This window comes from Piliocolobus tephrosceles, chromosome 10 (genome assembly GCF_002776525.5).
Source record: "Piliocolobus tephrosceles isolate RC106 chromosome 10, ASM277652v3, whole genome shotgun sequence".
NCBI lineage: Eukaryota > Metazoa > Chordata > Mammalia > Primates > Cercopithecidae > Piliocolobus > Piliocolobus tephrosceles.
The window spans coordinates 53,330,336-53,343,080 of NC_045443.1; the positions used below are offsets into that span (position 1 = coordinate 53,330,336).

Consider the following 12,745-nt stretch of genomic DNA (forward strand, 5'->3'; position numbering starts at 1 on the left):
CGGCCTCCCAAAGTGCTGGGATTACAGGCTTGAGCCACCGCGCCCGGCCCAAATAAATCTTTTAAAAAATTATTTAATTTATTTATTTTAAATAGAGACAGGGGCCTGGCTCAGTGGCTCACGCCTGTAGTCCCATCACTTGGGGCGGCTGAGGTGGGCAGATCACCTGCGGTCAGGAGTTTATGGCCAACCTGGCCAACATGGTGAAACCCTCTCTCTACTAAGAATACAAAAATTAGGCTGGGCGTGGTGGCTCACGCCTGCAATCCTAGCACTTTGGGAGGCCAAGGCAGGTGGATCGCCTGAGCTCAGGAGTTCGAGACCAGCCTGGGCAACATGGTGAAAACCTCATCTGTACTAAAATACAAAAAATTAGCCAGGCGTGGCAGCGTGCACCTGTAGTCCCAGCTACTCAGGAGGCTAAGGCAGAATTGCTTGAACCCAGGAGGTGGAGGCTGCAGTGAGCCGAGATCATGCCACTGCACTCCAGCCTGGGCAACAGAGTGAGACTTGGTCTTCAAAAAAAAACAAATTAGCTGGGCATGGTGGTAGGCACCTGTAATCTCAGCTACTCGGGAAGCAGAGGCAGGAGAATCACTTGAACCTGGAATGCAGAGTTGCAGTGAGCCGAGATTGCGCAACTGCACTCCAGCCTGGGTGACAGAGCAAGACTCCATCTCAAATAAATAAATTAATTAATTAATTAAATTTAATAAAATAGAGATGGGGTCTCATTATGTGTTAGCCAGGCTGGTCTCATACTCCTGGGCTCGAGCAATCCTCCCACCTCAGTGCTGGGATTACAGGCATGAGTCACTGTGCCTAGCTGATTTTTGTGGGGTTTTTTTTTTTTTTAGAGATGGGGTCTCACTATGCTGTCCAGGCTGGGGTGCAGTGGCTATTCATAGGCATGATCATACTGCACTATAGCCTCAAACTCCTGGGTTTGCACGATCCTCTTGCCTTACCTGCACCTGCCTCCTGCGTAGCTGGGAATACATGCATGTGCCACCGTGCCCAGCAAAAAATAAACTTTTTGTTTTAGAATATTATCAGATTTATAGAAAAATTGTGGGCTGGGTGTGGTGGCTCACATCTGTAATCCCAGCACTTTGGGAGTCTGAGGCAGGAGGATTGCTTGAGCCCAGGAGTTCGAGACCAGTGTGGGCAACATAGCGAGATTCCTGTGCTACAAAATAAATTAATTAAAAAAAGAAAGAAAAAGAAAAATTGTGAAGATAGTACAGAGAGTTCTCACATACCCCTAAACCTAGTTTCCCCTGTCATTAAATCATCTTACATTAGTATGCACAAGTGTCCTTTTGTTTATCTTTCCCAACAGATTACTAGCTTTCAAAAGACAGAAATTTGGGACAATTCTTCCTTTTTAAATTTTTATTTATTTATTTATTTTTTCGGAGACAGAGTCTCACTCTGTCACCCAGGTTGAGTGGACTGGCGTGATCTTGACTCACTGCAACCTCCACCTCCCTGGTTCAAGTGATTCTCCTGCCTCAGCCACCTGAGTAGCTGGGATTACAGGTGCCTGCCACCATGACCGGCTAATTTTTGTATTTTTAGTAGAGATGGGGGTTTCACTACGTTGGCCAGGCTGGTCTCGAACTCCTGACCTCAGATGATCTGCCTGGGGTTACCCCGAGGCAAAGTGCTGCGAATGGCCTCCCAAAGTGCTGGGATTACAGGTGTGAGCCATCGCATCTGGCCTATTTTTAATTTTAATTTTTTTGAGACAGAGTCTTCTTCGGTTGCCCAGGCTGGAATGCAGTGGCGTGATCTCGGCTCACAACCTCCACCCCCCTGGTTCAAGCAACTCTCCTGCCTCAGCCTGCTGAGTAGCTGGGATTATAGGCGTGCGCCACCATACCTGGTTAATTTTTGTATTTTTAGTAGAGACGGGATTTTGCCATGTTGGTCAGGCTGGTCTTGAACTCCTAACTTCAGGCTATCGGCCTACCTCAGCTTCCCAAAGTGCTAGGATTACAGGCTTGAGCCACCACACTCAGCCTCATCTTTTATCCTTAGTATCTAGCATAGTACTTGGAAACTAGTAACTATATATTCAGTTAATGCTTATGGAATAAACAATTATTTTGTACATTTAGATTTTCTAATCCTCTCAAGAAGACTGGCTGGGCACGGTGAGCCAAGATCATGCCACTGCATTCCAGCATGGGCAACAGAGTGAGACTCTGTCTCCAAAAAAAAAAAAAAAAACACATCTATTTCATTCCTTTAGGGAAGGAACTGTTTCTCATACTTCTGGGTTTTTTTTCCCTGAAGCTCCTGAGCTTCAATCTCATACTTTTTGTCTTTGCCCACTATGGACTAAACCCAGAGAGCTCAAGACACACTGCTGGCTGACCAGCAGTACAGCAGCAGTGTAGGGTGGAGGTTCAGAGTAGGTAGGAGGACAGCAGGGCCAGAGCTTGCATGGGTGGGAAAGCACATCCCAGGGGCCCTCTCTGCTACTCACAAGAAGGCCTCCTTCCTGCGGGACTCCTTCAGTGGCTCGTCCTCTTCGGCATCATGGCTGGAAGGTGTGTGGGGTTCCGCTCTGGGGAGGAGAGAGAGAAAGTTAGGGCCAGGCTTAGGGAGGTGAATGGGACTGAGAAGGACCAGACTGGTAGCCTCACCTCCTGTAAGTGTCGGAAGCGGCAGCGTAGTGGAGGGGAGAGCAGCCTTTACAGTCGGCCTCGTTGACACCTGCCCCAGCAGTTACCAATGTTACTGCACACTGGTAGCTACCGTTAGCAGCTGCATAGTGCAGTGGTGTCCTGAGGAAGAAGTGAAGGAGGGTGGGGAAGAGAATCAGAGACAGATCCGAATGCAATCAGATGTGCAGCCAAACGCTGCTTCATAACATTCTCCTTATTTAACTCTCCAATCTCAACCCTTCCTCCCTCTACCATGTTTCTCTAATCAGACATTCCCTATGTTTACCCCTGCCTATCAGCATACCTGCCAAATTTGTCCCTCCTCCTTAAGTCAGCTCCACTGCTCAACAGCAAATTAAGACATTCAACATTCCTAAAAGAAAGATGTGTTAAGAGAGTTATAGCCTCAAAGGGAAGCCACAGGCCCAGGGTGGGGCTAAGGAGGGATAGAACTAGCAAGCCCTTTCTGCTGTGACTGCTCTCATTGTTGGGGGGGGAATAGATCTGGGCAGGCAAGAATGACAGGCCCAGACCTTTGCCCAGCTCCCTGCTCAAAGGATGGGAGAAAGAAAGAGAACTCACCCTCCGGAAGCAGCAGCATGAAGACAGGTACGGCCAAGGTTGTCAGGTGTATTGATGTCAAACCCAGCTGAAAGCACATGCTCATTGCTGAGTGAAGACACAATGCTGTACAACTGACCTGGAGGCACAGAACAGCCACAGGTCACATCTGAGAGTGTTCAGCAGGGAGGGAAAGGTCTTTGCTCCCCTCTACACCTGCCAATCCCCAGCCCATCAGCACGTACCTGAGGAAAGAAGCTTACGACAACAGTCAGAGAATCCAAAGAGAACAGCTAAGTGCAGGGGGAACATGTCATGGATGCCACGCCTAGAGACAAGTTGAGGAACTCAGTCCTTGGGTCAAGGAGGGACCAAGTAAGACCTCTTCTTTGACCCACCACCACCCTAGAGTCAGGGAAGGAGGTTCTCCAAGGTGCCCTTTGGCAAGCTTCTCTGTGACTCCATGGTTGATGTGAGCAGTTTGTGCAGATCTGGGCAGCCCAGAAGTGGAGTCAGGGCCCTGACTCACCGGGCGGTATCTGCGCCATTGGTCATGAGGGTGCTGATGAGCAGCTCGTGTCCGTAGCGAGCAGCCACATGCAGTGGCGTGTTCCCAAATTTGTCGGCACAATCAATCTCACTGCCTGTGAGGGGATACACACACACAAGCTCAGGCGGACCTCAGGCTTAAGACCACTCTCGCGAGCTAGCCACGATTTGAGTGCCTACTATGCATCAGGTGCGAGGCCCAGGATTCTACATGTTTTATCCTGTTTCTAGGCCTTAGGAGACTGGGCAGGGCAGAGCAGGGCCATTTCCACAGGTCCCTTGGTCAGAGTGCCAAGGGCCCATCCTACTGGAAGAGGGTAGGAGAAGGAAGTTAGGGAGATTCTAGAAATGAGTTCCTTGGGGGAGGAAGGGATGAGAGCACAAAGTCTCCCAGGTCCATACCATTCTGGATGAGGATCTGGGAGCGTGTGAAACGGCCATGGATTGCAGCCATGTGCAGAGGACTTTTCCCTTCTTTGCTCTGTGGAAACATGGTGGGTTTTTGTTTTTGTTTTTTTCCAGTGCAAAGCACAGAGAATGCCCTATCTCCCTTCCAAGGACATATCTCTAAGGACAAAAGGGTCATATGGCACCTTCTTAGCCCACTCTCTCCTGAGTCCCTGGCAAGGTCTGATTACCCCAGGAAGCAAGTGGATAATTCCACGAGAGTTATCCAGATACAGTCAGGACCCCTAGAGCCAGGTTTCGCTCCCCACTAGTCTAAGCCTTATCCCTTCAGGCACCTGGTAGTTGACGTCAGCCCCATTATTAACCAATAGCTCCAAGCAGAGAGCGCCATTGGTGGAGACTGCAGCCACATGCAGTGGCGTGAAGCCCTTGTCATTCGGCTGGTTGACATTGGCTCCGGCATTCACCAGCTCAATAGCCACAGCATCCTGGCCCAGGTAGCAGGCGATGTGCAAAGCTGTGTTTCCAAAAGCGTTGGGCTCATCGATCTGGATATTCAGCAGTGAGAGTAAGGCGGTATCAGTTTAAACAAAGTAGAAGCCAGCACATGTAGCCTACAGATCCCAGAAATCCAATGACTGCCTCAGTTCCTCTGGGGTTTCTGACCCAAGGTACTAAGGTACTCAGGGTACTATGGCTAAGGTAAGCATTATTCAGACCCTCTCTACCATGCCCTTCCAACCTCCCAAAACTACACCAACAACCCAATACCTCATATCTCCATAACAGACTCTACAATCTCCTACTCACTGCTCATAGTCCCCAACCCCAGAGCTCAAAGCCCTGACCTCCGCTCCCATCCGAAGCAGGTACTTCACCACTTCAATCTGGCCACTGGCAGCAGCTGTATGGAGCAGCCCATAGCCCTTGCGGTCCTTGCAGCCGAGGTCTGCTCCCCGTGCCACCAGCAGTTTCAGGACCTCCAAGTGCCCTGAGAAAAGAGAAGACACTCTAAAGGAAGTAGAAGGTAAACTCTAAGGCCCGGCACTCCTCTCTTCAAAGGCTGCCACCCCATATCCCTGCCCTAGGAATCCTAAATGTCAAATTTCTGATTTTCCCGTGTATTCTCTCTCACCTAGAAAAGCTGCCCAGTGTAGAGGCTGCCGCTCCTTTTTGTCACAGACATTCAGGCTGGCTCCCTTGTTGAGGAGCAGGTTCACCGTCTATATCAGGATATGAAAGACACCTGTTTAGAGCCAGATTCGTGCCCTCAACCTACCTAAGAGCAGAGGCCTCAGCTCCTGAAAAGGCTGAGGCAGCCTAATGCCTTTTTCCATGAGCAAAACAACCTGGAGCACTTGAGGGAACAGCAGAGCAGGCACTAAGGAGGAGATACTGGAGAGATTTGGAACTTTGAGGGAAACAAGGGAGTCTCTTCAGGTGATTTGGTGGTTCTTAAACTCTTGTCTTTGCAAATGTGCTGAAAGACACGGACTCTCTTCAGAAAGGCGTGTATGCAAATATTTTCTACGCAAAATCCAAGGTTTTACCAACCTCCTGAAGTCCAAGTTAAGAATTTTAATCTAGTCTGACCATTCATTTAGCGCTTGAGTTTTAGTGTTTATATAACCATCTGGGCTGCTTCTCCTTCAGGCTTGAAGGCCTAGAAGCAGGGAAAGGTGAGTAGGAAGGTAAGAAAAGGGAAAGCCCCAGCTGGGCCTGGATGGGAACAGTCCTCACCTCAAGATGCCCACTATGCACTGCATGGTGCAGAGCACTGCGCCCGCTCCTGTCAGCCACGTTGAGGCTGCTCAACAGGGGTGCCAGAGCCTCAGCACACTTGGTGGCCCGGTTGGCAGCAGCCACATGCAGTGGTGTCTGCCACAGCTTGTCCCGGGCATTCACATCTGCTGAATGTGCCAGCAGCAGCCCCAGCACCTTCTGTTGAGGGGCAGGAGACAAAAGAGAGAGTGGGAACGGGAGGTAAAACAACAGGAAATGGAAGGAATAGGTCAGCATAGCATCTACAGCCCCGTTTTCCCCAGCACAGAGTCTCTTCTCATTCTTCCAACATCCCTAGCCTCTCAATACCTACTTCCCATCTTCTGGATTTTCTTAGACCTTGAGCTCTTCCTTACCTTGCTGAGTAAAACAAGGACCCTTTGCTCTTCTTCAAGCCACCTGACTCGCCAACTTAGACCATGAAAATCTTCACTCACACGTACATCCATTCCCAAACAAATCTACACATGGAGATCCACACATCCCAACCCCCCACCACTTCAGGAAAACTAAATGCTCTTGCTATACCTTGCCCTGAACACCCTCTTTAGCCTTCTCATAGGCACCAAAATTATTTTCAGTATCTCAGTAAGCAAACAGATACCGGTTCCTTTGCAAAACCCGAGCTAACATGCCCCTCCTAACCACCACCTACCTCATTCCCACTGGCCTCGGCCCCTCCCCCTGGTAGCTGGAGCCAGGGAAGTGATGAACTGAGGAAGAGGTCCCCCTTTCCCTGTCTGCAGGGCTGATGGGAATAGGGCAAAGGACCCAACTGATGAAATATGTTTGGCCCCTGTGCTGTCAACTTTCAAGCTGCTTGAGGGCCAAGGATGCAACAGATTACTATACCCATCCCCCATCACAAGAAAAGAAATCTCAGTGCCCAGAGGGGGATCAGACTTAAGGTGGCCCCCCAGGGAGGGATGAGTCACTCAGGCCTGGCAGCAGGGCCCCCGCAGTCTGCCAGCCCAGTGTTAAGCTCTCCCTGAGTCACATCAGCTGGCAGCACTCAGCCCCCTTACCAGCCAGTTCTAGGGGTAGGAGGGAGGGGCCAAGATTTGATCTCCTCACTACCTGGGGTAGAACAGCTTGTAGGGCTGAGGACTGAGGCTCCTTGACCCTTAACTTCCACCTTTAAGCAACTCATCCTTTTTGAAAGGGTAAAAGAAGGTGGGGGCGCATACCTCGTTTCGGGAGGCAGCAGCACGATGAAGAGGGGTCAGCCACAGTGTGTCCTTAGCATTGACATTAGCACCTGTGGGGATATAATTTCCTATTTTGATGGAAGGCGGGGAGGGGGTATGAAGGAAGCCAGTAATCAGGCCAGGAAATCTGAATGGAGCTGGAGCCTTGCCTGGACCAAGCCCGGGAGAGCAATCCTTGAATATCAAAAAAGACTCCTCCCCTCCCTTCCCTCCCTATGTGCCACACCTTCCAGCTCCCCACTTTCACCTGACATCAGTAGCAACTGGAGGATGGGGACATCGCCTACGTAGGCAGCAGCATGCAATGGAGTTCGCCTCTCTTGGTCCTGGGAAGGCAAAAAAGAGGAGGGACTGTGGGCGCGGGGTGAGGGGGCTATCAAGGACCCCAGCCCAAGCCTCAGAGCTCCAGGCCCTTCCCCACAACCTCTTCCCATAGTTTCTGCAGGGTCCTAAGTCCCAGTACTGGGAGTCAAAGGCAAGCACCTAGGGAGGGTGGAGTCAGGGCCAATGGGCTGAGAAGCCGGCTCCTTTTTCCAGGAGGGGTGGGGGCGCTGCAGACTCCGGAGGTTCAGAAGAGAACAACGTTCCTGGGCATCCCCAGCCCAAGTGATCTGGGCTGCAAGCCTGACCTGCTCTCCATCCCCAAATGCAGAGTAGGCTTTCACTCCAGGATGGAAAGAACTGCGGCCTCATCTGAGCAGAGGAGACACGGAGCCGCCCCACCGGTGGGGAGGGGTCCAGAACACGGGAGCCAGGATTCCGGTCTCGCCATCCTCCCTGCTCCCAACTCACCAGCACATTGATGTTCTCCTTCTGCGAGAGTAGGGAACGCACTTCCTCCACATCTCGGCTAAAGATGGCCTGGACCAGGGGCGGCTGCAGGGAGAACCGGCAATCTGAGAGCGGGCTGGAGCCGGAGCGGAACCGGTGTGGGGGTGGGGGTGGGGGAGCACCCAGGTTTGAGGCGGGGGGGCGTCCGTGGAGGGGGTCCACTCTGGGGATTCTGGCTGGAGCGGGCTCCCGCGGTGCCTCCTCCGGTTGCCAGGTCCCCAAGGACACCGGCTCGGTTGAGGGGAGCGCGGCATGGGGCGGGGCGGGAGCTGCGGGAGCCCCGGGCTCGGGCCCAGCCTAGGCCGCACATCCCCGGGCTCGCGTGGTGGTAGCGCGGAGCCCTGGAAGGAGGAAGCGGGGAAGGGGAGGAGGGCTGACCTGGTCCGTGATGCTGAGGATCCCCATGGCCCGGCCCGGGCTCCGTCCGCATCGAGCTCCCGGCGGCGGCGGCGGTGGCTCCACCGGGGACACGGAGCGGCCCAGGCGGCGGCTGCGGCGGCGGCTGCAGGGAGAGCGCGGCCCCGCCTACCGGGGGGCGGGCGAGCGGGAGGCCGCAGCGCTCCCTGGCGGCCGTCCGGGTCCCAGCGCTCCCGGAGCAAACGGACCCCGGCCGCAGCGCCCTCCGCCCCACCCTGGCGGCCCCAGCAGCCCCTGCACCCCCGAACTCACGCGCCGGCTCCCCGGCTCCCGCAGCTGGCCGCGCCAGTCTGGCGGCCCAAGGGGTTCGTCACAAGACCCTAGCGGAAACCTGGGCCTTGGTCCCGCGGTGCTTCCCAAACTGAGGACCAAACGGCGGGCCAGATCTCACCCAGCCCACAATGCTCCCGCCGGAGCTAACTCCTCCAGTCAGCGATTCCACACCCCGAAATCCCCCACAGACTAGGGGGAACTGGCGGGTGGAGAACTGGGAATTATGTATGGCAATATCCCCAGAGGGAGGGAAAGCGTGTATCTCCACTGGCGGATGCGTGAGTTCGGTAGAGAAGAAATAGCAAAAGTGCTCAAAATGCGGAGAAACCCCAAGGAGGATTCTACTGCAGAAAACACTCACAAAGAGGCCATGACAACTGGCAACTGGAAAAGGCCGCCAAGACAAACAGAAGGGACATTTTCCAGCTCCTTACTGATTCCATTGCAAGGTTAAAGTGGAAAACACTCAACAATTTCTTCCCAGAACAGCATGTGGTGCTTCCCCTCCTCCAATGGAGAGGCCAGAAAGCCATCAATTAGAGAAGAAATGAATGGAAGTCATCTCAAACCAGAATCGGAAAAAGGAGGAAGACGAAAAATGAGATTGAAAAATTGATACAATTTCTGAAAGGTGATCCAGGGTCCTGTTCAGAGTTTCACAATTCAATACACATTGAAGAAAACACGTAATGGACGAAGTGCAGCATGCTGGCGTCTTGTCAAGGCTTTATATATAAAGGTCCTCCCTTGCGGGGAGAGGAAAAAGGTTTAAACATAAAAACACATTTTATTTTATTTTGTTTTTTGAGACGGAGTTTCACTCTTGTCGCCCGGGCTGGAGTGCAGTGGCATGATCTCGGCTCACTGCAACATCTGCCTCCCGGGTTCAAGTGATTATCCTGTCTCAGCCTCCCCAGTAGCTGAGACTACAGGCGCCCACCACCCTGCCCGGCTAATTTTTGTATTTTAGTAGAGACAGAGTTTCACCATGTTGGTCAGACTGGTCTCGAACTCCTGACCTCACGTGATCCACCTGCCTTGGCCTCCCAAAGAGCTGGGATTACGGGCGTGAGCCACCGCACCCTGCGAAAATACTTTTTAAAAAAGCCTTCCTGGCCGGGTGCGGTGGCTCACGCCTGTAATTCCAGCACTTTGGGAGGCCGAGGCGGGCGGATCACGAGGTCAAGAGATTGAAACCATCCTGGCCAACATGGTGAAACCCCGTCTCTACTAAAAATACATAAAATTAGCCGGGCATGGTGGCGGGCGCCTGTAATCCCAGCTACTTGGGAGGCTGAGGCAGGAGAATTGCTTGAACCCGGGAGGCAGAGGTTGCGGTGAGCAGAGATGTGCCATTGCACTCCAGCCTGGGCAGAAAGAGTGAAACTCTGTCCAAAACAGTCCCAGGACCAAACAAAAATAATGCAACACCCTCCCAGCCAACATGGTGAAACCCCATCTCTACCAAAAATATAAAAAATTAGCCTGGTATGGTGGTGCACGCCTGTAATCCCAGCTACTGGAGAGGTTGAGGCAGGAGAACCCACTGCTCTCCAGCCTGGGTGACAGAGCCAGATTCCGTCTCAACAACAACAAAAAAAGCCTTCCCTTGCCTTCCTACTAGAAAGATACTTAAGACATTAGTAACAGTCCTTTTTTCCTTGAAAGAAAAACTGGGGTACAGGAAATAAGGAATGAGAGGGAAATTTACCTATCAGTATATACCTTTTAGAATTTTTAAATTTTTTACCATATTGAAAATAAAAATTAAAATATTGCTTAGGAGCAATCACTCCGTGATTCCATGCACACACAAAAATTACAAAGAAATAAAATATTGCTTTAAACTTACCTCTTCCAGGAAGTCTCCCCTGGTTAATAGGCTCTTTTCCTTTTGTTCTCCTTACCACTTACATACTTAGTTTATACTGCCACAATCTGGTTAAATTGTACACCTTTGTTTCTCATTTTACCTTTTTTTTTTTGAGACGGAGTCTTGCTCTGTCACCCAGGCGGGAGTGCAGTGGCACCATCTCAGCTCACTGCATGCTCCGCCTCCCGGGTTCATGCCATTCTCCTGCCTCAGCCTCCCAAGTAGCTGGGACTACAGGTGCCCGCCACCACCCCAGGCTAATTTTTTGTATTTTTAGTAGAGACGGGTTTTCCCCGTGTTAGCCAGGATGGTCTCGATCTCCTAACCTCGTGATCCGCTCACCTCAGCCTCCCAAAGTGCTGGGATTACAGGTGTGAGCCACTGCACCCGGTCTTATTTTCACCTTTTTTTTTTTTTTTGAAACAGGGTCTCACTCTGTCACCTAGGCTGGAGTCTGTCGCCAAGGCGGAGCGCAGTGGCTTGATCTCAGCTCACTGCAACCTCAGCCTCCTCAATAGCTGGGACCACAGGCACACACCACCACACCTGGCTATTATTTTTTGTTTTTGTTTTTGTTTTGTTTTGTTTTTTTGAGATGGAGTCTCGCTCTATCGCCCAGGCTGAAGTGCAGTGGTGTGATCTCAGCTCACTGCAGCCTCAACCTCCTGGGCTCAGGTGATCCTGCCTCAGCTGCAGGAGTAACTGGGATTACAGGTAGGCACCATCATGCCCCGCTAACTTTTGTAGAGACAGGGTTTGGCCATGTTGTCCAGGCTAGTCTCAAACTTCTGAGCTCAGGTGATCTGCCCACCTTGGCCTTCCAAAATGCTGGTATTATAGGTGTGAGCCACCACACCTGGCCATAAAGTGAGTTTTAAACTCCTTGTAAGCCAGAGTCACAGTCTTCTCTAACATGGACTTTAAATTTTTTTTTTTTTTTAAATGAAAAAAAATTATTTTGAGCTTTCCAAAGGAAAAGGTATTGGTTTTTTTAAGCTCCAGAATATCAGTATAGAGAAACAGGCATTTAATATTTGATGATTGATGATGATGATGATGAAGCAGCAGAAACCAAAGGTAGCAAAGGATCAAATGGGTATGGGTGTTGGGACTTGGCTATTGGATATTATGGGCCTTCCAGGAAGGGCTAAACTAGGATATGCCCCAGAGGATGAGAAGGAGGGGCATACATGGTATCTATTGCCCAAAATAACTCTTGGTAACCTGAGGAATTGGAGTCAGGGATTGAGCTGGGGTCACGTGCCTGGGTCTGGCTAGGGGATGAAGGTGAACAAGAGATGTTGCCAGCCTGGTTCTCTGGGCAACTGGAGGGAGGAGGAAGGGCTAGAAGAGTTATTTTTAATATTATTTAGAGCACTGAAAGAGGATTTCCCAGTAGGGAAAAAAAGGATTTGATGTAGGGAACACTGATACTATCGGGGCTCAGGGAGATACACAGGGTATGGGAGGAGGAGACCAGAAGTGGTGTTAAAACCCTCTTATATGGACAGTCCTGCAGGATTGAACTACTGCATTCATATTTGGGTAACTCTAGACAGATGGCTACCTATTTTTAAGCCTCAGTTTTCCTTCTTCTGACAAATGTGAGGACTAAATGTGAGGACTCATCCGATGTACAGCCCTGTACTAACTGGTTGGGAGGTCAAAAATTAGAAATAATGGTGTCTCTTTATGAGGAGCTTATAACTTAGTAGATGAACATACATATACATGTGAAACAACTACAGAATATACGATACATACTAGATTACATGGCAGTATGTGTTCAGAGTAATGTTGAAGGAAGGGTTCAGTCAACGGGTTCTTCCTGGAGGAGGTGTGTCTTGAGTCAGTACTTGAAGGAAGTATGGGGACCTTGGGGATTCTGTACCAGTCAACTTGGTTAAAGCACAGTGATAAAGAGGTCACAGGTCAGTTATGTATCCCAGTTAATTTCTGTCTTTTAACCAACCAGATCCTTACTCCTCATTCAAAGCAGCTGTCTCATACGTATAAGCCCTTAGTCAGAGGGGGGTGGGGCTGGACACAAGAGTGGGATTATAAAGAGTAAATCTGTCCTTTAAGGTCATGTGCCCATCAGTCCAGGCATGGTGGCTCACGCCTGTAATCCCAGCACTTTGGAAGGCCAACATGGACATATTGCTTGA

General features: G+C 50.9%; 1 protein-coding gene across 2 annotated transcripts in view; it reads right to left on the reverse strand.

The window, feature by feature from the left end:
- Window positions 1-8,535, reverse strand: part of ANKRD52 (ankyrin repeat domain 52) — a 21,190-nt gene extending 12,655 nt beyond the window's left edge. The window contains exons 1-15 of one of the 2 annotated variants that reach the window (XM_023210798.1): window positions 8,393-8,535; window positions 7,976-8,059; window positions 7,431-7,509; window positions 7,163-7,233; window positions 5,934-6,134; window positions 5,329-5,416; window positions 5,042-5,184; window positions 4,529-4,741; window positions 4,188-4,266; window positions 3,766-3,880; window positions 3,482-3,564; window positions 3,258-3,375; window positions 2,980-3,048; window positions 2,655-2,795; window positions 2,495-2,575 (exon numbers count right to left, since the gene is read on the reverse strand). In XM_023210798.1, coding sequence (XP_023066566.1) covers window positions 2,495-2,575; window positions 2,655-2,795; window positions 2,980-3,048; window positions 3,258-3,375; window positions 3,482-3,564; window positions 3,766-3,880; window positions 4,188-4,266; window positions 4,529-4,741; window positions 5,042-5,184; window positions 5,329-5,416; window positions 5,934-6,134; window positions 7,163-7,233; window positions 7,431-7,509; window positions 7,976-8,059; window positions 8,393-8,419 — 1,592 coding nt within the window. In that variant the 5' untranslated portion in view covers window positions 8,420-8,535. Of the gene's footprint in view, window positions 1-2,494; window positions 2,576-2,654; window positions 2,796-2,979; window positions 3,049-3,257; window positions 3,376-3,481; window positions 3,565-3,765; window positions 3,881-4,187; window positions 4,267-4,528; window positions 4,742-5,041; window positions 5,185-5,328; window positions 5,417-5,933; window positions 6,135-7,162; window positions 7,234-7,430; window positions 7,510-7,666; window positions 7,928-7,975; window positions 8,060-8,392 lie in introns of those variants that run through there. The other variant, XM_023210799.2, reaches the window with a different exon arrangement.
- Between the last annotated feature and the right edge of the window lie 4,210 nt (window positions 8,536-12,745).